This window comes from Pleurodeles waltl, chromosome 2_1 (genome assembly GCF_031143425.1).
Source record: "Pleurodeles waltl isolate 20211129_DDA chromosome 2_1, aPleWal1.hap1.20221129, whole genome shotgun sequence".
Classification (NCBI taxonomy): domain Eukaryota; kingdom Metazoa; phylum Chordata; class Amphibia; order Caudata; family Salamandridae; genus Pleurodeles; species Pleurodeles waltl.
The window spans coordinates 128,990,573-129,012,748 of record NC_090438.1 but is presented as its reverse complement, the minus strand read 5'-3'; the positions used below and the strand labels follow the sequence as shown (position 1 = coordinate 129,012,748).

Genomic DNA, 22,176 nt, shown 5'->3' with positions numbered 1-22,176 from the left:
CTCCTCAGTGGAGAATCCAAAGCCCTCAATCAGGGTACCCTTCATGAGGTCATAAGATTCTGCATCTTTTCCAGAGAGTGTGAGGAGTCTATCCCTACACTTTCCAGTGAACATTTCCCAAAGGAGAGCACCCCAGTGAGATCTGTTCACTTTTCTGGTTACACAAGCCCTCTCAAAAGCTGTGAACCACTTGGTGATGTCATCACCATCTTCAAATTTTGTCACAATCCCTTTGGGGATTTTTAACATGTCAGGAGAATCTCTGACCCTATTTATATTGCTGCCACCATTGATGGGTCCTAGGCCCATCTCTTGTCTTTCCCTTTCTATGGCTAGGAGCTGTCTCTCTAAAGCCAATCTTTTGGCCATCCTGGCTAACAGGAGGTCATCTTCACTGAGAGCATCCTCAGTGATTTCAGAAATGTGGGACCCTCCTGTGAGGGACTCACTATTTCTGACTAACACAGTTGGAGACAGGACTTGAGGGGTCCTGTTCTCCCTATTTAGGACTGGAGGAGGGACATTGGCCTCCAAGTCACTAATTTCTTCCTCTGTGAGGTCATCATCAGAGGGGTTGGCTTTTTCAAACTCTGCCAACAGCTCCTGGAGCTGAATTTTGGTAGGTCTTGAGCCAATGGTTATTTTTTTGATATTACAGAGAGACCTTAGCTCCCTCATCTTAAGATGGAGGTAAGGTGTGGTGTCGAGTTCCACCACATTCATCTCTGTATCAGACATTATTTTGCTAAGAGTTGGAAGACTTTTTAAAGAATCTAAAACTGTTTCTAGAATCTAATTTCAAACTTTTAACAAACTTTTAAACTCTAAAAGACAATGCTAAACAGGGACTTAACACACAAGGCCCTAGCAGGACTTTTAAGAATTTAGAAAACTTTCAAATTGCAAAAATGAATTTCTAATGACAATTTTGGAATTTGTCGTGTGATCAGGTATTGGCTGAGTAGTCCAGCAAATGCAAAGTCTTGTACCCCACCGCTGATCCACCAATGTAGGAAGTTGGCTCTGTATGTGCTATTTCAAAGTAAGGAATAGCATGCACAGAGTCCAAGGGTTCCCCTTAGAGGTAAAATAGTGGTAAAAATAGATAATACTAATGCTCTATTTCTTGGTAGTGTGGTCGAGCAGTAGGCTTATCCAAGGAGTAGTGTTAAGCATTTGTTGTACATACACATAGACAATAAATGAGGTACACACACTCAGAGACAAATCCAGCCAATAGGTTTTTGTATAGAAAAATATCTTTTCTTAGTTTATTTTAAGAACCACAGGTTCAAATTCTACATGTAATATCTCATTCGAAAGGTATTGCAGGTAAGTACTTTAGGAACTTTAAATCATAAAAATTGCATGTATACTTTTCAAGTTATTGACAAATAGCTGTTTTAAACCCTAAGGTGTCCTGAGCTGAGGTGACTCTAACTTTTAGAAATCCTCCATCTTGCAGATAGAGGATTCCCCCAATAGGGTTAGGATTGTGACCCCCTCCCCTTGGGAGGAGGCACAAAGAGGGTGTACCCACCCTCAGGGCTAGTAGCCATTGGCTACTAACCCCCCAGACCTAAACACACCCTTAAATTTAGTATTTAAGGGCTACCCTGAACCCTAGAAAATTTGATTCCTGCAACTACAAGAAGAAGGACTGCCTAGCTGAAAACCCCTGCAGAGGAAGACCAGAAGACGACAACTGCCTTGGCTCCAGAAACTCACCGGCCTGTCTCCTGCCTTCCAGAGATCCTGCTCCAGCGACGCCTTCCAAAGGGACCAGCGACCTCGACATCCTCTGAGGACTGCCCCTGCTTCGAAAAGACAAGAAACTCCCGAGGACAGCGGACCTGCTCCAAGAAAAGCTGCAACTTTGTTTCCAGCAGCTTTAAAGAACCCTGCAAGCTCCCCGCAAGAAGCGTGAGACTTGCAACACTGCACCCGGCGACCCCGACTCGGCTGGTGGAGATCCGACACCTCAGGAGGGACCCCAGGACTACTCTGATACTGTGAGTACCAAAACCTGTCCCCCCTGAGCCCCCACAGCGCCGCCTGCAGAGGGAATCCCGAGGCTTCCCCTGACCGCGACTCTTTGAATCCAAAGTCCCGACGCCTGGGAGAGACCCTGCACCCGCAGCCCCCAGGACCTGAAGGACCGGACTTTCACTGGAGAAGTGACCCCCAGGAGTCCCTCTCCCTTGCCCAGGTGGAGGTTTCCCCGAGGAACCCCCCCCCTTGCCTGCCTGCAGCGCTGAAGAGATCCCGAGATCCCTCATAGACTAACATTGCGAACCCGACGCTTGTTTCTACACTGCACCCGGCCGCCCCCGCGCTGCTGAGGGTGAAATTTCTGTGTGGGCTTGTGTCCCCCCCGGTGCCCTACAAAACCCCCCTGGTCTGCCCTCCGAAGACGCGGGTACTTACCTGCAAGCAGACCGGAACCGGGGCACCCCCTTCTCTCCATTCTAGCCTATGTGTTTTGGGCACCACTTTGAACTCTGCACCTGACCGGCCCTGAGCTGCTGGTGTGGTGACTTTGGGGTTGCTCGGAACCCCCAACGGTGGGCTACCTTGGACCAAGAACTGAACCCTGTAAGTGTCTTACTTACCTGGTTAACCTAACAAATACTTACCTCCCCTAGGAACTGTGAAAATTGCACTGTGTCCACTTTTAAAACAGCTATTTGTGAATAACTTGAAAAGTATACATGCAATTTTGATGATTTGAAGTTCCTAAAGTACTTACCTGCGATACCTTTCGAATGAGATATTACATGTAGAATTTGAACCTGTGGTTCTTAAAATAAACTAAGAAAATATATTTTTCTATAACAAAACCTATTGGCTGGATTTGTCTCTGAGTGTGTGTACCTCATTTATTGTCTATGTGTATGTACAACAAATGCTTAACACTACTCCTTGGATAAGCCTACTGCTCGACCACACTACCACAAAATAGAGCATTAGTATTATCTATTTTTACCACTATTTTACCTCTAAGGGGAACCCTTGGACTCTGTGCATGCTATTCCTTACTTTGAAATAGCACATACAGAGCCAACTTCCTACATTGGTGGATCAGCGGTGGGGTACAAAACTTTGCATTTGCTGGACTACTCAGCCAATACCTGATCACACGACAAATTCCAAAATTGTCATTAGAAATTGATTTTTGCAATTTGAAAAGTTTTCTAAATTCTTAAAAGACCTGCTAGGGCCTTGTGTTAGATCCTGTTTAGCATTTCTTTTAGAGTTTAAAAGTTTGTAAAAGTTTGAATTAGATTCTAGAACCAGTTGTAGATTCTTAAAAAGTATTCCAACTTTTAGAAGCAAAATGTCTAGCACAGATGTGACTGTGGTGGAACTCGACACCACACCTTACCTCCATCTTAAGATGAGGGAGCTAAGGTCACTCTGTAAAATAAAGAAAATAACAATGGGCCCCAAACCTACCAAAATACAGCTCCAGGAGCTTTTGGCAGAGTTTGAAAAGGCCAACCCCTCTGAGGGTGGCAACTCAGAGGAAGAGGATAGTGACTTGGAGGAAAATTCCCCCCTACCAATCCTATCTAGGGAGAACAGGGTCCCTCAAACCCTGACTCCAAAAATAATAGTCAGAGATGCTGGTTCCCTCACAGGAGAGACCAACACCTCTGAAATCACTGAGGATAACCCCAGTGAAGAGGACATCCAGTTAGCCAGGATGGCCAAAAGATTGGCTTTGGAAAGACAGATCCTAGCCATAGAGAGGGAAAGACAAGAGATGGGCCTAGGACCCATCAATGGTGGCAGCAACATAAATAGGGTCAGAGATTCTCCTGACATGTTGAAAATCCCTAAAGGGATTGTAACAAAATATGAAGATGGTGATGACATCACCAAATGGTTCACAGCTTTTGAGAGGGCTTGTGTAACCAGAAAAGTGAACAGATCTCACTGGGGTGCTCTCCTTTGGGAAATGTTCACAGGAAAATGTAGGGATAGACTCCTCACACTCTCTGGACAAGATGCAGAATCTTATGACCTCATGAAGGGTACCCTGATTGAGGGCTTTGGATTCTCCACTGAGGAGTATAGGATTAGATTCAGGGGGGCTCAAAAATCCTCGAGCCAGACCTGGGTTGACTTTGTAGACTACTCAGTGAAAACACTAGATGGTTGGATTCAAGGCAGTGGTGTAAGTAATTATGATGGGCTGTACAATTTATTTGTGAAAGAACACCTGTTAAGTAATTGTTTCAATGATAAACTGCATCAGCATCTGGTAGACCTAGGACCAATTTCTCCCCAAGAATTGGGAAAGAAGGCGGACCATTGGGTCAAGACAAGGGTGTCCAAGACTTCAACAGGGGGTGACCAAAAGAAAGGGGTCACAAAGACTCCCCAGGGGAAGGGTGATGAGACAACCAAAACTAAAAATAATAAAGAGTCTTCTACAGGCCCCCAAAAACCTGCACAGGAGGGTGGGCCCAGAGCCTCTTCACAAAACAATGGGTACAAGGGTAAAAACTTTGATCCCAAAAAGGCCTGGTGTCATAGCTGTAAACAGCATGGACACCAAACTGGAGACAAGGCCTGTCCCAAGAAAGGTTCCACTCCAAACTCCCATCCAGGTAACACTGGTATGGCTAGTCTCCAAGTGGGATCAACAGTGTGCCCAGAGCAAATCAGGGTCCACACTGAAGCTACTCTAGTTTCTGAGGGTGGGGTGGATTTAGCCACACTAGCTGTCTGGCCGCCTAACATGCAAAAATACAGACAGCAACTCTTAATTAATGGGACTAGAATAGAGGGCCTGAGGGATACAGGTGCCAGTGTCACCATGGTGACAGAGAAACTGGTTTCCCCTGGCCAATACCTGACTGGAAAAACTTACACAGTCACCAACGCTGACAATCAGAGAAAAGTACATCCCATGGCAATGGTTACTTTAGAATGGGGAGGGGTCAATGGCCTGAAACAGGTGGTGGTCTCCTCAAATATCCCAGTGGACTGTCTGCTTGGAAATGACCTGGAGTCCTCAGCATGGGCTGAGGTAGAACTAAAAACCCATGCAGCAATGCTGGGTATCCCTGAACTGGTGTGTGTGAAAACAAGAGCACAATGCAAGGCACAGGGTGAAAAAGTAGAGCTGGAGTCTGGAAAAATGGCCCAGCCTACCAAGAGAACAGGAAAGTCAGTTGGGAAACCAACTGCAACACAGCAAAAGAAAGGGAACCTCTCTTCTCAGGAAGAAGTTCTGCCCTCTGAGGGAACTGAGCCTTTGGAGCTTGAACCTTATCAGGTTGAGCTCTTAGGCCCAGGGGGACCCTCAAGGGAGGAGCTGTGTAAGGGACAAGAAACCTGTCCCTCTCTTGAAGGCCTTAGGCAGCAAGCTGCTGAAGAGTCCAAAGGCAAGAAAAATGGAACACATAGGGTCTATTGGGAAGATGGACTCCTGTACACTGAGGCCAGAGACCCCAAACCTGGTGCCACTAGGAGAGTGGTAGTGCCTCAGCTGTTCAGAGAGTTCATCCTAACATTGGCCCATGACATTCCCCTTGCTGGACATTTGGGACAAACCAAGACGTGGGAGAGGTTAGTCAACCACTTCTACTGGCCCAATATGTCCAACATGGTTAAGGAGTTTTGCCTCTCCTGCCCCACCTGTCAAGCCAGTGGTAAGACAGGTGGGCATCCAAAGGCCCCCCTCATTCCACTTCCAGTGGTGGGGGTTCCCTTTGAAAGAGTGGGTGTGGACATAGTTGGTCCACTAGAACCTCCCACAGCCTCAGGAAATATGTATATCCTGGTAGTAGTGGATCATGCTACCAGGTATCCTGAAGCTATTCCCCTTAGGTCGACTACTGCCCCTGCAGTAGCCAAGGCCCTCATTGGTATCTTTACCAGAGTGGGTTTCCCTAAGGAGGTGGTGTCTGACAGAGGTACCAACTTCATGTCAGCATACCTGAAACATATGTGGAATGAGTGTGGAGTGACTTATAAATTCACTACACCTTACCATCCACAAACTAATGGCTTAGTTGAGAGATTCAACAAGACATTAAAGGGCATGATCATGGGGCTCCCAGAAAAGCTCAAAAGGAGATGGGATGTCCTCTTGCCATGTCTGCTTTTCGCTTACAGAGAGGTGCCACAGAAGGGAGTAGGATTCTCACCCTTTGAACTTCTGTTTGGTCATCCTGTAAGGGGACCACTTGCCCTTGTTAAAGAAGGCTGGGAGAGACCTCTCCATGAGCCTAAACAGGACATAGTGGACTATGTACTTGGCCTTCGCTCTAGAATGGCAGAGTACATGGAAAAGGCAACCAAAAACCTTGAGGCCAGCCAACAGCTCCAGAAGTTTTGGTATGACCAAAAGGCTGCACTGGTTGAGTTCCAACCAGGGCAGAAAGTCTGGGTTCTGGAGCCTGTGGCTCCCAGGGCACTCCAGGACAAATGGAGTGGCCCTTACCCAGTACTAGAAAGGAAGAGTCAGGTCACCTACCTGGTGGACCTGGGCACAAGCAGGAGCCCCAAGAGGGTGATCCATGTGAACCGCCTTAAGCTCTTCCATGACAGGGCTGATGTGAATCTGTTGATGGTAACAGATGAGGATCAGGAGGCAGAGAGTGAACCTCTCCCTGATCTTCTGTCATCAGACCCAAAAGATGGCACAGTAGATGGAGTGATCTACTCAGACACCCTCTCTGGCCAACAGCAAGCTGATTGTAGGAGAGTCCTACAACAGTTTCCTGAACTCTTCTCCATAACCCCTGGTCAGACACACCTGTGTACCCATGATGTGGACACAGGAGACAGCATGCCTGTCAAGAACAAAATCTTTAGACAGTCTGACCATGTTAAGGAAAGCATCAAGGTGGAAGTCCACAAGATGCTGGAATTGGGAGTAATTGAGCGCTCTGACAGCCCCTGGGCTAGCCCAGTGGTCTTAGTCCCCAAACCTCACACCAAAGATGGAAAGAAAGAGATGAGGTTTTGCGTGGACTACAGAGGGCTCAATTCTGTCACCAAGACAGATGCCCATCCAATTCCAAGAGCTGATGAGCTCATTGATAAATTAGGTGCTGCCAAATTTCTAAGTACCTTTGACTTGACAGCAGGGTACTGGCAAATAAAAATGGCACCTGGAGCAAAAGAAAAGACAGCATTCTCCACACCTGATGGGCATTATCAGTTTACTGTGATGCCCTTTGGTTTAAAGAATGCCCCTGCCACCTTCCAAAGGTTGGTGAATCAAGTCCTTGCTGGCTTGGAGTCCTTTAGCACAGCTTATCTTGATGATATTGCTGTCTTCAGCTCCACCTGGCAGGATCACCTGGTCCATCTGAGGAAGGTTTTGAAGGCTCTGCAATCTGCAGGCCTCTCTATCAAGGCATCCAAATGCCAGATAGGGCAGGGAACTGTGGTTTACTTGGGCCACCTTGTAGGTGGAGGCCAAGTTCAGCCACTCCAACCCAAGATCCAGACCATTCTGGACTGGGTAGCTCCAAAAACCCAGACTCAAGTCAGGGCATTCCTTGGCTTGACTGGGTATTACAGGAGGTTTGTGAAGGGATATGGATCCATTGTGACAGCCCTCACTGAACTCACCTCCAAGAAAATGCCCAAGAAAGTAAACTGGACTGTGGAATGCCAACAGGCCTTTGACACCCTGAAACAGGCAATGTGCTCAGCACCAGTTCTCAAAGCTCCAGATTATTCTAAGCAGTTCATTGTGCAGACTGATGCCTCTGAACATGGGATAGGGGCAGTTTTGTCCCAAACAAATGATGATGGCCTTGACCAGCCTGTTGCTTTCATTAGCAGGAGGTTACTCCCCAGGGAGCAGCGTTGGAGTGCCATTGAGAGGGAGGCCTTTGCTGTGGTTTGGTCCCTGAAGAAGCTGAGACCATACCTCTTTGGGACTCACTTCCTAGTTCAAACTGACCACAGACCTCTCAAATGGCTGATGCAAATGAAAGGTGAAAATCCTAAACTGTTGAGGTGGTCCATCTCCCTACAGGGAATGGACTTTATAGTGGAACACAGACCTGGGACTGCCCATGCCAATGCAGATGGCCTTTCCAGGTTCTTCCACTTAGAAAATGAAGACTCTCTTGGGAAAGGTTAGTCTCATCCTCTTTCGTTTGGGGGGGGGGTTGTGTAAGGAAATGCCTCCTTGGCATGGTTGCCCCCTGACTTTTTGCCTTTGCTGATGCTATGTTTACAATTGAAAGTGTGCTGAGGCCTGCTAACCAGGCCCCAGCACCAGTGTTCTTTCCCTAACCTGTACTTTTGTATCCACAATTGGCAGACCCTGGCATCCAGATAAGTCCCTTGTAACTGGTACTTCTAGTACCAAGGGCCCTGATGCCAAGGAAGGTCTCTAAGGGCTGCAGCATGTCTTATGCCACCCTGGAGACCTCTCACTCAGCACAGACACCCTGCTTGCCAGCTTGTGTGTGCTAGTGAAGACAAAACGAGTAAATCGACATGGCACTCCCCTCAGGGTGCCATGCCAGCCTCTCACTGCCTATGCAGTATAGGTAAGACACCCCTCTAGCAGGCCTTGCAGCCCTAAGGCAGGGTGCACTATACCATAGGTGAGGGTACCAGTGCATGAGCATGGTACCCCTACAGTGTCTAAACAAAACCTTAGACATTGTAAGTGCAGGGTAGCCATAAGAGTATATGGTCTGGGAGTCTGTCAAACACGAACTCCACAGCACCATAATGGCTACACTGAAAACTGGGAAGTTTGGTATCAAACTTCTCAGCACAATAAATGCACACTGATGCCAGTGTACATTTTATTGTAAAATACACCACAGAGGGCACCTTAGAGGTGCCCCCGGAAACTTAACCGACTATCTGTGTAGGCTGACTAGTTTTAGCAGCCTGCCACAAACCGAGACATGTTGCTGGCCCCATGGGGAGAGTGCCTTTGTCACTCTGAGGCCAGTAACAAAGCCTGCACTGGGTGGAGATGCTAACACCTCTCCCAGGCAGGAATTGTCACACCTGGCGGTGAGCCTCAAAGGCTCACCTCCTTTGTGCCAACCCAGCAGGACACTCCAGCTAGTGGAGTTGCCCGCCCCCTCCGGCCAGGCCCCACTTTTGGCGGCAAGGCCGGAGAAAATAATGAGAATAACAAGGAGGAGTCACTGGCCAGTCAGGACAGCCCCTAAGGTGTCCTGAGCTGAGGTGACTCTAACTTTTAGAAATCCTCCATCTTGCAGATAGAGGATTCCCCCAATAGGGTTAGGATTGTGACCCCCTCCCCTTGGGAGGAGGCACAAAGAGGGTGTACCCACCCTCAGGGCTAGTAGCCATTGGCTACTAACCCCCCAGACCTAAACACGCCCTTAAATTTAGTATTTAAGGGCTACCCTGAACCCTAGAAAATTAGATTCCTGCAACTACAAGAAGAAGGACTGCCCAGCTGAAAACCCCTGCAGCGGAAGACCAGAAGACGACAACTGCCTTGGCTCCAGAAACTCACCGGCCTGTCTCCTGCCTTCCAGAGATCCTGCTCCAGCGACGCCTTCCAAAGGGACCAGCGACCTCGACATCCTCTGAGGACTGCCCCTGCTTCGAAAAGACAAGAAACTCCCGAGGACAGCGGACCTGCTCCAAGAAAAGCTGCAACTTTGTTTCCAGCAGCTTTAAAGAACCCTGCAAGCTCCCCGCAAGAAGCGTGAGACTTGCAACACTGCACCCGGCGACCCCGACTCGGCTGGTGGCGATCCAACACCTCAGGAGGGACCCCAGGACTACTCTGATACTGTGAGTACCAAAACCTGTCCCCCCTGAGTTCCCACAGCGCCGCCTGCAGAGGGAATCCCGAGGCTTCCCCTGACCGCGACTCTTTGAATCCAAAGTCCCGACGCCTGGGAGAGACCCTGCACCCGCAGCCCCCAGGACCTGAAGGACCAGACTTTCACTGGAGAAGTGACCCCCAGGAGTCCCTCTCCCTTGCCCAAGTGGAGGTTTCCCCGAGGAACCCCCCCCTTGCCTGCCTGCAGCGCTGAAGAGATCCCGAGATCTCCCATTAACTTCCATTACGAACCCGACGCTTGTTTCTACACTGCACCCGGCCGCCCCCGCGCTGCTGAGGGTGAAATTTCTGTGTGGGCTTGTGTCCCCCCCGGTGCCCTACAAAACCCCCCTGGTCTGCCCTCCGAAGACGTGGGTACTTACCTGCAAGCAGACCGGAACCGGGGCACCCCCTTCTCTCCATTCTAGCCTATGTGTTTTGGGCACCACTTTGAACTCTGCACCTGACCGGCCCTGAGCTGCTGGTGTGGTGACTTTGGGGTGGCTCTGAACCCCCAACGGTGGGCTACCTTGGACCAAGAACTGAACCCTGTAAGTGTCTTACTTACCTGGTTAACCTAACAAATACTTACCTCCCCTAGGAACTGTGAAAATTGCACTGTGTCCACTTTTAAAACAGCTATTTGTGAATAACTTGAAAAGTATACATGCAATTTTGATGATTTGAAGTTCCTAAAGTACTTACCTGCGATACCTTTCGAATGAGATATTACATGTAGAATTTGAACCTGTGGTTCTTAAAATAAACTAAGAAAATATATTTTTCTATAACAAAACCTATTGGCTGGATTTGTCTCTGAGTGTGTGTACCTCATTTATTGTCTATGTGTATGTACAACAAATGCTTAACACTACTCTTTGGATAAGCCTACTGCTCGACCACACTACCACAAAATAGAGCATTAGTATTATCTATTTTTACCACTATTTTACCTCTAAGGGGAACCCTTGGACTCTGTGCATGCTATTCCTTACTTTGAAATAGCACATACAGAGCCAACTTCCTACAGACTGCAACTTTGTTTCAAGAAGCAGCTTTAAAGAACCCTGCAACTCCCCGCAAGAAGCGTGAGACTTGCAACACTGCACCCGGCGACCCCGACTCGGCTGGTGGAGAACCAACACCTCAGGGAGGACCCCCGGACTACTCTACGACTGTGAGTACCAAAACCTGTCCCCCCTGAGCCCCCACAGCGCCGCCTGCAGAGGGAATCCCGAGGCTTCCCCTGACCGCGACTCTCTGAAACCTAAGTCCCGACGCCTGGAAAAGACCCTGCACCCGCAGCCCCCAGGACCTGAAGGACCGGACTTTCACTGGAGAAGTGACCCCCAGGAGTCCCTCTCCCTTGCCCAAGTGGAGGTTTCCCCGAGGAAGCCCCCCCTTGCCTGCCTGCAGCGCTGAAGAGATCCGTTGATCTCTCATAGACTAACATTGCAAACCCGACGCTTGTTTCTACACTGCACCCGGCCGCCCCCGCGCTGCTGAGGATGAAATTTCTGTGTGGGCTTGTGTCCCCCCCGGTGCCCTACAAACCCCCCCTGGTCTGCCCTCCGAAGACGCGGGTACTTACCTGCAAGCAGACCGGAACCGGGGCACCCCCTTCTCTCCATTCTAGCCTATGCGTTTTGGGCACCACTTTGAACTCTGCACCTGACCGGCCCTGAGCTGCTGGTGTGGTAACTTTGGGGTTGCTCTGAACCCCCAACGGTGGGCTACCTTGGACCAAGAACTGAACCCTGTAAGTGTCTTACTTACCTGGTAAAACTAACAAAAACTTACCTCCCCCAGGAACTGTGAAAATTGCAGTGTCCACTTTTGAAATAGCTATTTGTCAATAACTTGAAAAGTATACATGCAATTGAAATGATTCAAAGTTCCTAATGTACTTACCTGCAATACCTTTCAAACAAGATATTACATGTTAAATTTGAACCTGTGGTTCTTAAAATAAACTAAGAAAAGATATTTTTCTATAACAAAACCTATTGGCTGGATTTGTCTCTGAGTGTGTGTACCTCATTTATTGTCTATGTGTATGTACAACAAATGCTTAACACTACTCCTTGGATAAGCCTACTGCTCGACCACACTACCACAAAATAGAGCATTAGTATTATCTATTTTTTACCACTATTTTACCTCTAAGGGGAACCCTTGGACTCTGTGCATGCTATTCCTTACTTTGAAATAGCACATACAGAGCCAACTTCCTACAACTACCCTCTGATAAGCCTACTGCTCGACCACACTACCACAAATAGAGCATTAGTATTATCTAATTTCGCCACTATCAACCTCTAAAGGGAACCCTTGGACTCTGTGCACACTATCTCTCACTGTGAGATAGTATATACAGAGCCAACTTCCTACAAGAATGAAAAAGTCAACCTGAAAGAATTCCCCATCGGAATAAAAGTTGACATTGATTCTTTCTATGTATAGGGCTCAGAGGCCCTCATTCTGACCCTGGCGGTCTTTGACCGCCAGGGCGGAGGACCGCGGGAGCACCGCCGACAAGCCGGCGGTGCTTCAATGGGGATTCCGACCGCGGCGGTAAAGCCGCGGTCGGACCGGCACCACTGGCGGGGTCCCGCCAGTGTACCGCGGCCCCATTGAATCCTCCGCGGCGGCGCAGCTTGCTGCACCGCCGCGGGGATTCTGACCCCCCCTACCGCCATCCAGATCCCGGCGGTCGGACCGCCGAGATCCGGATGGCGGTAGGGGGGGTCGCGGGGCCCCTGGGGGCCCCTGCAGTGCCCATGCCACTGGCATGGGCATTGCAGGGGCCCCCGTAAGAGGGCCCCTAAATGTATTTCACTGTCTGCTGCGCAGACAGTGAAATACGCGACGGGTGCAACTGCACCCGTCGCACAGCTTCCACTCCGCCGGCTCGATTCCGAGCCGGCTTCATCGTGGAAGCCTCTTTCCCGCTGGGCTGGCTGGCGGTCTGAAGGCGACCGCCAGCCAGCCCAGCGGGAAAGTCAGAATTACCGCCGCGGTCTTTCGACCGCGGAACGGTAACTTGACGGCGGGACTTTGGCGGGCGGCCTCCGCCGCCCGCCAAGGTCAGAATGAGGGCCAGAGTGTCTAAAGGAAAACATGAGTCTTCTCTTACCTCCTCCTTTCTGGACTCCAAATGTGTCTTCAGCTCTTTTAACTACCCCATGATATGTAGAGATGCCATGTGGGGGAAACAGTGTTGAGGGATAGGTGTTTGCTTCCTCTTGGGAAAAGTCAGCTTCAATGTCCTCCCATAGTGTCTATTCATCACCAAGGGCTTCAAGTTCTGCTTCCCCTGCCTCTTGTACATGAACTATTCTTTCCTCAACTCTCAGCCAGTTTGTGTGCTGTTTCTGCAGTTTTGTGTTTCAGCCTTATGTGGCTGCCTAGATTCCATTAAGGCCCTCTTGTTTTTTAGTAGCATCACTTTCTTATCTTGGCCTCTAGTGCCCTCTTTATCTTGATGTCACAGATGTCGCAGGTTTTATTGTCTCCATGGGACATGTTCTTCGATTGTCCTGACTCATCTTCCTGCCTCAAGATCGATCGTACTCTGAAGTCTAACCAATTCCTTTTGGAAATGTCTCATTGGTGACTTTTTCTCTAAACCACAGCAAGAGAAGACTCTAGAGCTCCTTTAACTGCAAGCATTTTCAGGATTGAGGGCTTTTGGTTTTGCAGGGTTTTTGTGCACAAATGCCTCAACTAAGGCGGTTTCACATGCAATTTCTTGTTTTTTAGTAGTTTTTGGGGGTCAAGACAGTAGCAGACTTAAGGTCTGTTCTGTTTTGATACCTTTTGCCCTCCTGCTGAATTACCTCAAGGTCAACTTTCCTTCCTTAATTTACAACAGTTGAGTATCATTAAATCGGGTAGCATTAATATTTATTACTCGTTGTTTTCAGTGCTGAAGTGTGTAGGAGACCAATAGGAGAGGAGGAATTAGGCGGTTCCCACCTCCCTCTGAAATTCAATATTGTTTAATGAGATTCGGAAGTGTCATTTATTGTTTATATTTAGAAATATTGAAGGTCAAGGAAAGAGCTGAGGAGAAATGGATAAGCAGCTTTATGCATTGGGATTGGTTGTGTCAAAAGTGTTTGACGCAGATTTGTTCTTCTCCGGTTGGACCCATCCAGTGCAATAGACTCTGGACCAGGATTTCAGGTTGGATGAGGTTTATTGCATCTAACATTATAAGTTCTGCAAAACTGTCCGAACCATGGATCAAGTAACTGACTCACCAGAGACAGTAGCTGATGCCATGTCAATGCTGTGGAGGCCTAATTGGTTGCAGTCAAGGGAGTCCTGTAGCAGGAGGTTGTGCACTTGTTAACTGCTTTTTTGTGTATTTCACCTGTGGATAGAAGCTGTGAAGGTCTGTCTGCGATTCGTTGATTTCTTAGAGTTTTAGATTACAAGGGCTTTCTGAGTCTGAATGCCACTGCTCACTACTTCAACTAATATTATGAGGCAAGAGTTTGCTCAGCCATGTAACGAACAGTGGACAAATGTGACAACCCATTTAGTGGAATGGAAAAAACCTGTATGGATTCTTTCCCGTCATAGATAGTCTGGAGTATCGAATCGAGTAGCCTCACTAGTTAGTGGGGGTGCATGGGGTTCTCTTGATGTGCAGATAGACATGACTGGTAAATGTTAAACTATCTAATAAGATACATTTTCAATACTTGTTTCTGTTGAAACTGCTGTGCCTATTTTAAAAAGAATCTAAGTACAATACATATAGATTATTAAAATGAAAGATCTGTAAATCTTGAGAAATACAATTTCCAGTGTACTGACTGTTCCATGCAATAGATGTCCTCAGAATGAACTGATGCTTCCCTTAAAATATACACCGTTATTAAACCTGATTTCTTTCCATGCCTATCAGGGTGACCCAGGCCTAAGTGGATTGCCCGGCAGCCCAGGCAGTAAAGGTGCACTTGGAAGCCCAGGTTCACCAGGACTCCCAGCCTCCCCAGGTCCAAAGGGTGAACCAGGTCTTTCCGGATTCCCAGGTAATTAACCTCTCAAAAGTGTTCCTGTTTTGTTGTTCTTGTCACAATAAAAACTTTGTATCTCTTTGGTGCGCACCTGTTCTCGTGGATACTTCTTACTGAAGATTCATGTCCTTTAGAACATCTTCAGGTGCCAGACTGCTCCGGAAAATATAAACTGCACTACCGCTATGCGCATTGACGGTGGTGCCATATATAAGCTCCACCCCTATGTATCAACATCAGTTCCTTTCTTTCCACATACTAAAAATGCAGATCATGAGTTTGCTCCCAACTTCTTCACTGTCAGTTAACAGTTTTTTGTTAAAAAAAATTTCTCCGTGCCCATTTAATTTTACTTGGCTTAAGCCTTATATGGACTGTTGCAGATGATGGTAACAGCATCCCATGAAGTGTGTTTCTGGTGACTGGGTTTGGTGCATAGCTCCAAGGTGGCCTTATGAATCTGAAGATGATTCACGAATGTGAAGAATTCACAAAAGTCCTACTCCCATCAAAGTTAAGGATGTTGACCTGTTCTCGCTCTCTGGGCGATTCCTGCAACAGGTTTTCATCGCAAGCCAAGTAAGTCAAAATCTAAGCAGAAGTACAAGAAGGCTAAGCTGGATTCATCCCAGTCCGACATCTCTCAGCCTGAGATCCACCCTCTACACCATCCATGCCTCTTGAAGCTGTCTCAGGTTCTGCTGCAACATTGGAACTGACTTTCATTCTGGCAACAAAATCTATAGTGGTCCCTTTGACATTGATGCTGGTGCAAAAGGACAGCCCTGTCCCAGGAGTGCTTTTCGACTCCGAAACAAACTTGTCTCGGCTCCGACTGAGGTCATGTCCCAAAGAAAACTGATGCACCCAGTCTTAGCTCAATACTATTCTGAGAGAACCATAACACTGCCTGAAAGTCGCACCCACTGTTTCAACATTTTTTCGGTTCACATTCTCGTCAGAGTCAACCAGCCTTTGGAGATGTGTAGGAAAATGCCTCTGTTGGCATGGTTACCCCCTAACTTTTTGCCTTTTGTTGATGTTAGTTATGAATGAAAGTGTGCTGGGACCCTGCTAACCAGGCCCCAGCACCAGTGTTCTTTCCCTGAACTGTACCTTTGTCTCCACAATTGGCACAGCCCTGGCACACAGATAAGTCCCTAGTACATGGTACCCCTGGTAACAAGGGCCCTGTGGCTAGGTCAAGGTCTCTAAGGGCAGGTCCCTACGGGCTGCAGCATGTATTATGCCACCCTGGGGACCCCACACTCCTAACATGCACACTGCCTCACAGCTTGTGTGTGCTGGTGAGGAGAAAAAGACTAAGTCGACATAGCACTCCTGTAGGAAGTTGGCTCTGTATGTGCTATTTCAAAGTAAGGAATAGCATGCACAGAGTCCAAGGGTTCCCCTTAGAGGTAAAATAGTGGTAAAAAGAGATAATACTAATGCTCTATTTTGTGGTAGTGTGGTCGAGCAGTAGGCTTATCCAAGGAGTAGTGTTAAGCATTTGTTGTACATACACATAGGCAATAAATGAGGTACACACACTCAGAGACAAATCCAGCCAATAGGTTTTGTATAGAAAAATATATTTTCTTAGTTTATTTTAAGAACCACAGGTTCAAATTTAACATGTAATATCTTGTTTGAAAGGTATTGCAGGTAAGTACATTAGGAACTTTGAATCATTTCAATTGCATGTATACTTTTCAAGTTATTGACAAATAGCTACTTTAAAAGTGGACACAGTGCAATTTTCACAGTTCCTGGGGGAGGTAAGTTTTTGTTAGTTTTACCAGGTAAGTAAGACACTTACAGGGCTCAGTTCTTGGTCCAAGGTAGCCCACCGTTGGGGGTTCAGAGCAACCCCAAAGTCACCACACCAGCAGCTCAGGGCCGGTCAGGTGCAGAGTTCAAAGTGGTGCCCAAAACACATAGGCTAGAATGGAGAGAAGGGGGTGCCCCGGTTCCGGTCTGCTTGCAGGTAAGTACCCACGTCTTCGGAGGGCAGACCAGGGGGGTTTTGTAGGGCACCGGGGGGGACACAAGCCCACACAGAAATTTCACCCTCAGCAGCGCGGGGGCGGCCGGGTGCAGTGTAGGAACAAGCGTCGGGTTCGCAATGTTAGTCTATGAGAGATCTCGGGATCTCTTCAGCGCTGCAGGCAGGCAAGGGGGGGGTTCCTCGGGGAAACCTCCACTTGGGCAAGGGAGAGGGACTCCTCGGGGTCACTTCTCCAGTGAAAGTCCGGTCCTTCAGGTCCTGGGGGCTGCGGGTGCAGGGTCTCTCCCAGGCGTCGGGACTTTGGATTCAAAGAGTCGCGGTCAGGGGAAGCCTCGGGATTCCCTCTGCAGGCGGCGCTGTGGGGGCTCAGGGGGGACAGGTTTTGGTACTCACAGTATCAGAGTAGTCCTGGGGTCCCTCCTGAGGTGTTGGATCTCCACCAGCCGAGTCGGGGTCGCCGGGTGCAGTGTTGCAAGTCTCACGCTTCTTGCGGGGAGCTTGCAGGGTTCTTTCAAGGCTGCTGGAAACAAAGTTGCAGCCTTTCTTGGAGCAGGTCCGCTGTCCTCTGGAGTTTCTTGTCTTTTCGAAGCAGGGGCAGTCCTCAGAGGATGTCGAGGTCGCTGGTCCCTTTGGAAGGCGTCGCTGGAGCAGGATCTTTGGAAGGCAGGAGACAGGCCGGTGAGTTTCTGGAGCCAAGGCAGTTGTCGTCTTCTGGTCTTCCTCTGCAGGGGTTTTCAGCTAGGCAGTCCTTCTTCTTGTAGTTGCAGGAATCTAATTTTCTAGGGTTCAGGGTAGCCCTTAAATACTAAATTTAAGGGCGTGTTTAGGTCTGGGGGGTTAGTAGCCAATGGCTACTAGCCCTGAGGGTGGGTACACCCTCTTTGTGCCTCCTCCCAAGGGGAGGGGGTCACATTCCTATCCCTATTGGGAGAATCCTCCTTCTACAAGATGGAGGATTGCTAAAAGTCAGAGTCACCTCAGCTCAGGACACCTTAGGGGCTGTCCTGACTGGCCAGTGACTCCTCCTTGTTGCTTTCTTTGTTCCCTCCAGCCTTGCCGCCAAAAGTGGGGGCCGTGGCCGGAGGGGGCGGGCAACTCCACTAAGCTGGAGTGCCCTGCTGGGCTGTGACAAAGGGGTGAGCCTTTGAGGCTCACCGCCAGGTGTCACAGCTCCTGCCTGGGGGAGGTGTTAGCATCTCCACCCAGTGCAGGCTTTGTTACTGGCCTCAGAGTGACAAAGGCACTCTCCCCATGGGGCCAGCAACATGTCTCTGGTGTGGCAGGCTGCTGGAACTAGTCAGCCTACACAGACAGCCGGTTAAGTTTCAGGGGGCACCTCTAAGGTGCCCTCTGTGGTGTATTTTACAATAAAATGTACACTGGCATCAGTGTGCATTTATTGTGCTGAGAAGTTTGATACCAAACTTCCCAGTTTTCAGGGTAGCCATTATGGTGCTGTGGAGTTCGTGTTTGACAGACTCCCAGACCATATACTCTTATGGCTACCCTGCACTTACAATGTCTAAGGTTTTGTTTAGACACTGTAGGGGTACCATGCTCATGCACTGGTACCCTCACCTATGGTATAGTGCACCCTGCCTTAGGGCTGTAAGGCCTGCTAGAGGGGTGTCTTACCTATACTGCATAGGCAGTGAGAGGCTGGCATGGCACCCTGAGGGGAGTGCCATGTCGACTTACTCATTTTGTTCTCACTAGCACACACAGGCTTGTAAGCAGTGTGTCTGTGCTGAGTGAGGGGTCTCTGGGGTGGCATAAGACATGCTGCAGCCCTTAGAGACCTTCCTTGGCATCAGGGCCCTTGGTACTAGAAGTACCAGTTACAAGGGACTTATCTGAATGCCAGGGTGTGCCAATTGTGGATACAAGGGTACATTTTAGGTGAAGGAACACTGGTGCTGGGGCCTGGTTAGCAGGGTCCCAGCACTCTTCTCAGTCAAGTCAGCATCAGTATCAGGCAAAAAGTGGGGGGTAACTGCAACAGGGAGACATTTCTTTACACAAGCCCCCCCCAGCCCACAGGCCAGGAGACTCAGCCCAAGCTGGGAGAGTCTTCCTAGTCTGTCAGGCGAGGAAGAGTAGGAGAAATAGGCTGGTTAGTTGCAGGGCCTACTCTGCCTTACATCCCTCTGTTCAGGTCATTCCCTTTGGGGAACTGACCTACTTCCACAGTGATAGGACCTAGTCTGAATTGCCTCTTGTCTGCCTCTTCAATGTCTCCACCCATTCTTTCTATTTTGGTCTTAGAGGTATCCACCTCTGCTAACCTTATCTTGGCCAGGGTTACCCCTAGCTTACCCAGAGAGGTTACCCAGAGCTGGAGTAACCCCACCATGACCAATAGGGTCAGGGGGCCTAACTTGCTATTTGGCATGGGGTCAGACCACCATGCTAAGGATAGTGCAGCCATAAAGGCTAACACCCAGCAGAGGCCACTGACAGCTGTCAGTGCCCAGAACCACACCTTTAGCTCTTCACCTAAAAGGGAAGGGGCTAAGTTACAGGCCTCTTTGGGTTCAGGTTGCCTGTCTGCTGTATTAGAGTGGGGGGTTACCACATCTTGTAGTAAACACCCTTCTTCCACTCTTTCTTCTGTTAGCTGAGGAGCCACCCACTCAGGTTTAACAGTTGCCTGACTAGCCAGGACTTCTTGTGGGTCAGGTTGGACTTTATCAGGGCCATTTTTGGAGTTCTCCCCTACTGGAGCAGAATCTCCTTGGCTTGCTGTAACCTTGGCTAAAGGTTGTCCACCCTTCCTACTCTGTTTTCTTTTCTTCTTCTTCTGGGGCCTGCTTGCATTTACTGCAGAGGCAGGACTTCCAGAATCCTTGGGAGAGGACTGGCACTGGACCAGTTCCTCTCTTGGGCTCTGACTAACCTCTGGGTAGTCATTTCCAAGGAGACAATCAAGGGGGAGGTCTGTACTGACTACTACCCTTCTCCAGCTAAGAGTGCCACCCACTTCTATGGGTACTAAAGCCACAGGCCTCTTAGTGACCTTGTCTAGGCTAACTCTTACCCTGGCAGTCTCACCTGGGATGTACTGGTTTGAGAGTACCAGCCTGTCATGCACAATAGTGTGACTGGCACAAGTGTCTCTCAGGGCAGTGGTTGGGATTCCATTCACCAGTAGGTGGTGGAAGTGTCTACTTCCCTCTGGAATCTCCAACTCACCTGTTGGGCCCTGTTTCCAGTTGAAGGCTATGAAGACCTCCTCATCTGAGGAGTCATCTCCCATGGCTACACTGGTTACCCCTGGAATCTTGTTCTGGGGTTTGTTTTTGGGACAAGAAGTGTCCTTGGTGTGGTGCCCAGACTGTTTACAGTTGTGGCACCATGCCTTAGTGGCATCCCAGTTCTTACCCTGGTACCCACCTTTGTTTTGGGTTGTGTCTTGGGGCCCACCCACCTGTTCTGGTTTTTGGGGGCCTACAGAGGACTCTTTTTCTTTGTTTCTAGTGTCACCCACTTTCTCCTGGGGAGTTTTTGTAACCCCTTTCTTTTGGTCACCCCCAGTGGAAGTTTTGGTTACCCTAGTCTTGACCCAGTGGTCTGCCTTCTTTCCCAATTCTTGGGGAGAAATTGGACCTAGGTCTACCAGATACTGATGCAACTTTTCATTGAAGCAGTTACTTAAAATGTGTTCTTTCATAAACAAATTATAAAGCCCAACATAGTCACACACTTCATTTCCAGTTAACCAACCATCTAGTGTTTTTACTGAGTAGTCTACAAAATCAACCCAGGTCTGGCTCGAGGATTTTTGAGCCCCCCTGAATCTAATTCTATACTCCTCAGTGGAGAATCCAAAGCCCTCAATCAGGGTACCCTTCATGAGGTCATAAGATTCTGCATCTTTTCCAGAGAGTGTGAGGAGTCTATCCCTACACTTTCCAGTGAACATTTCCCAAAGGAGAGCACCCCAGTGAGATCTGTTTACTTTTCTGGTTACACAAGCCCTCTCAAAAGCTGTGAACCATTTGGTGATGTCATCACCATCTTCATATTTTGTTACAATCCCTTTGGGGATTTTTAGGATGTCAGGAGAATCTCTGACCCTATTTAAGTTGCTGCCACCATCGATGGGACCTAGGCCCATCTCTTTTCTTTCCCTTTCTATGGCTAGGAGCTGCTTTTCCAAAGCCAATCTTTTGACCATCCTGGCTAACAGGGGGTCATCTTCACTGGAGTTATCCTCAGTGATTTCAGAGGTGTTGGTCTCTCCTGTGAGGGAACCAGCATCTCTGACTATTATTTTTGGAGTCAGGGTTTGAGGGACCCTGTTCTCCCTAGATAGGACTGGTAGGGGGGAATTTTCCTCCAAGTCACTATCCTCTTCCTCTGAGTTGCCACCCTCAGAGGGGTTGGCCTTTTCAAACTCTGCCAAAAGCTCCTGGAGCTGTATTTTGGTAGGTTTGGGGCCCATTGTTATTTTCTTTATTTTACAGAGTGACCTTAGCTCCCTCATCTTAAGATGGAGGTAAGGTGTGGTGTCGAGTTCCACCACAGTCACATCTGTGCTAGACATTTTGCTTCTAAAAGTTGGAATACTTTTTAAGAATCTACAACTGGTTCTAGAATCTAATTCAAACTTTTACAAACTTTTAAACTCTAAAAGAAATGCTAAACAGGATCTAACACAAGGCCCTAGCAGGTCTTTTAAGAATTTAGAAAACTTTTCAAATTGCAAAAATCAATTTCTAATGACAATTTTGGAATTTGTCGTGTGATCAGGTATTGGCTGAGTAGTCCAGCAAATGCAAAGTCTTGTACCCCACCGCTGATCCACCAATGTAGGAAGTTGGCTCTGTATGTGCTATTTCAAAGTAAGGAATAGCATGCACAGAGTCCAAGGGTTCCCCTTAGAGGTAAAATAGTGGTAAAAAGAGATAATACTAATGCTCTATTTTGTGGTAGTGTGGTCGAGCAGTAGGCTTATCCAAGGAGTAGTGTTAAGCATTTGTTGTACATACACATAGGCAATAAATGAGGTACACACACTCAGAGACAAATCCAGCCAATAGGTTTTGTATAGAAAAATATCTTTTCTTAGTTTATTTTAAGAACCACAGGTTCAAATTTAACATGTAATATCTTGTTTGAAAGGTATTGCAGGTAAGTACATTAGGAACTTTGAATCATTTCAATTGCATGTATACTTTTCAAGTTATTGACAAATAGCTTCTTTAAAAGTGGACACAGTGCAATTTTCACAGTTCCTGGGGGAGGTAAGTTTTTGTTAGTTTTACCAGGTAAGTAAGACACTTACAGGGCTCAGTTCTTGGTCCAAGGTAGCCCACCGTTGGGGGTTCAGAGCA

At 48.2% G+C, this 22,176-nt stretch overlaps 1 protein-coding gene across 1 annotated transcript in view; it reads left to right on the top strand.

Moving 5' to 3' along the window:
• Window positions 1-22,176, top strand: part of COL4A5 (collagen type IV alpha 5 chain) — a 1,021,631-nt gene that overhangs the window by 611,287 nt on the left and 388,168 nt on the right. Inside the window, exon 37 of the mRNA XM_069211570.1 lies at window positions 14,721-14,847. Coding sequence (XP_069067671.1) covers window positions 14,721-14,847 — 127 coding nt within the window. The remainder of the gene's footprint in view (window positions 1-14,720; window positions 14,848-22,176) is intronic.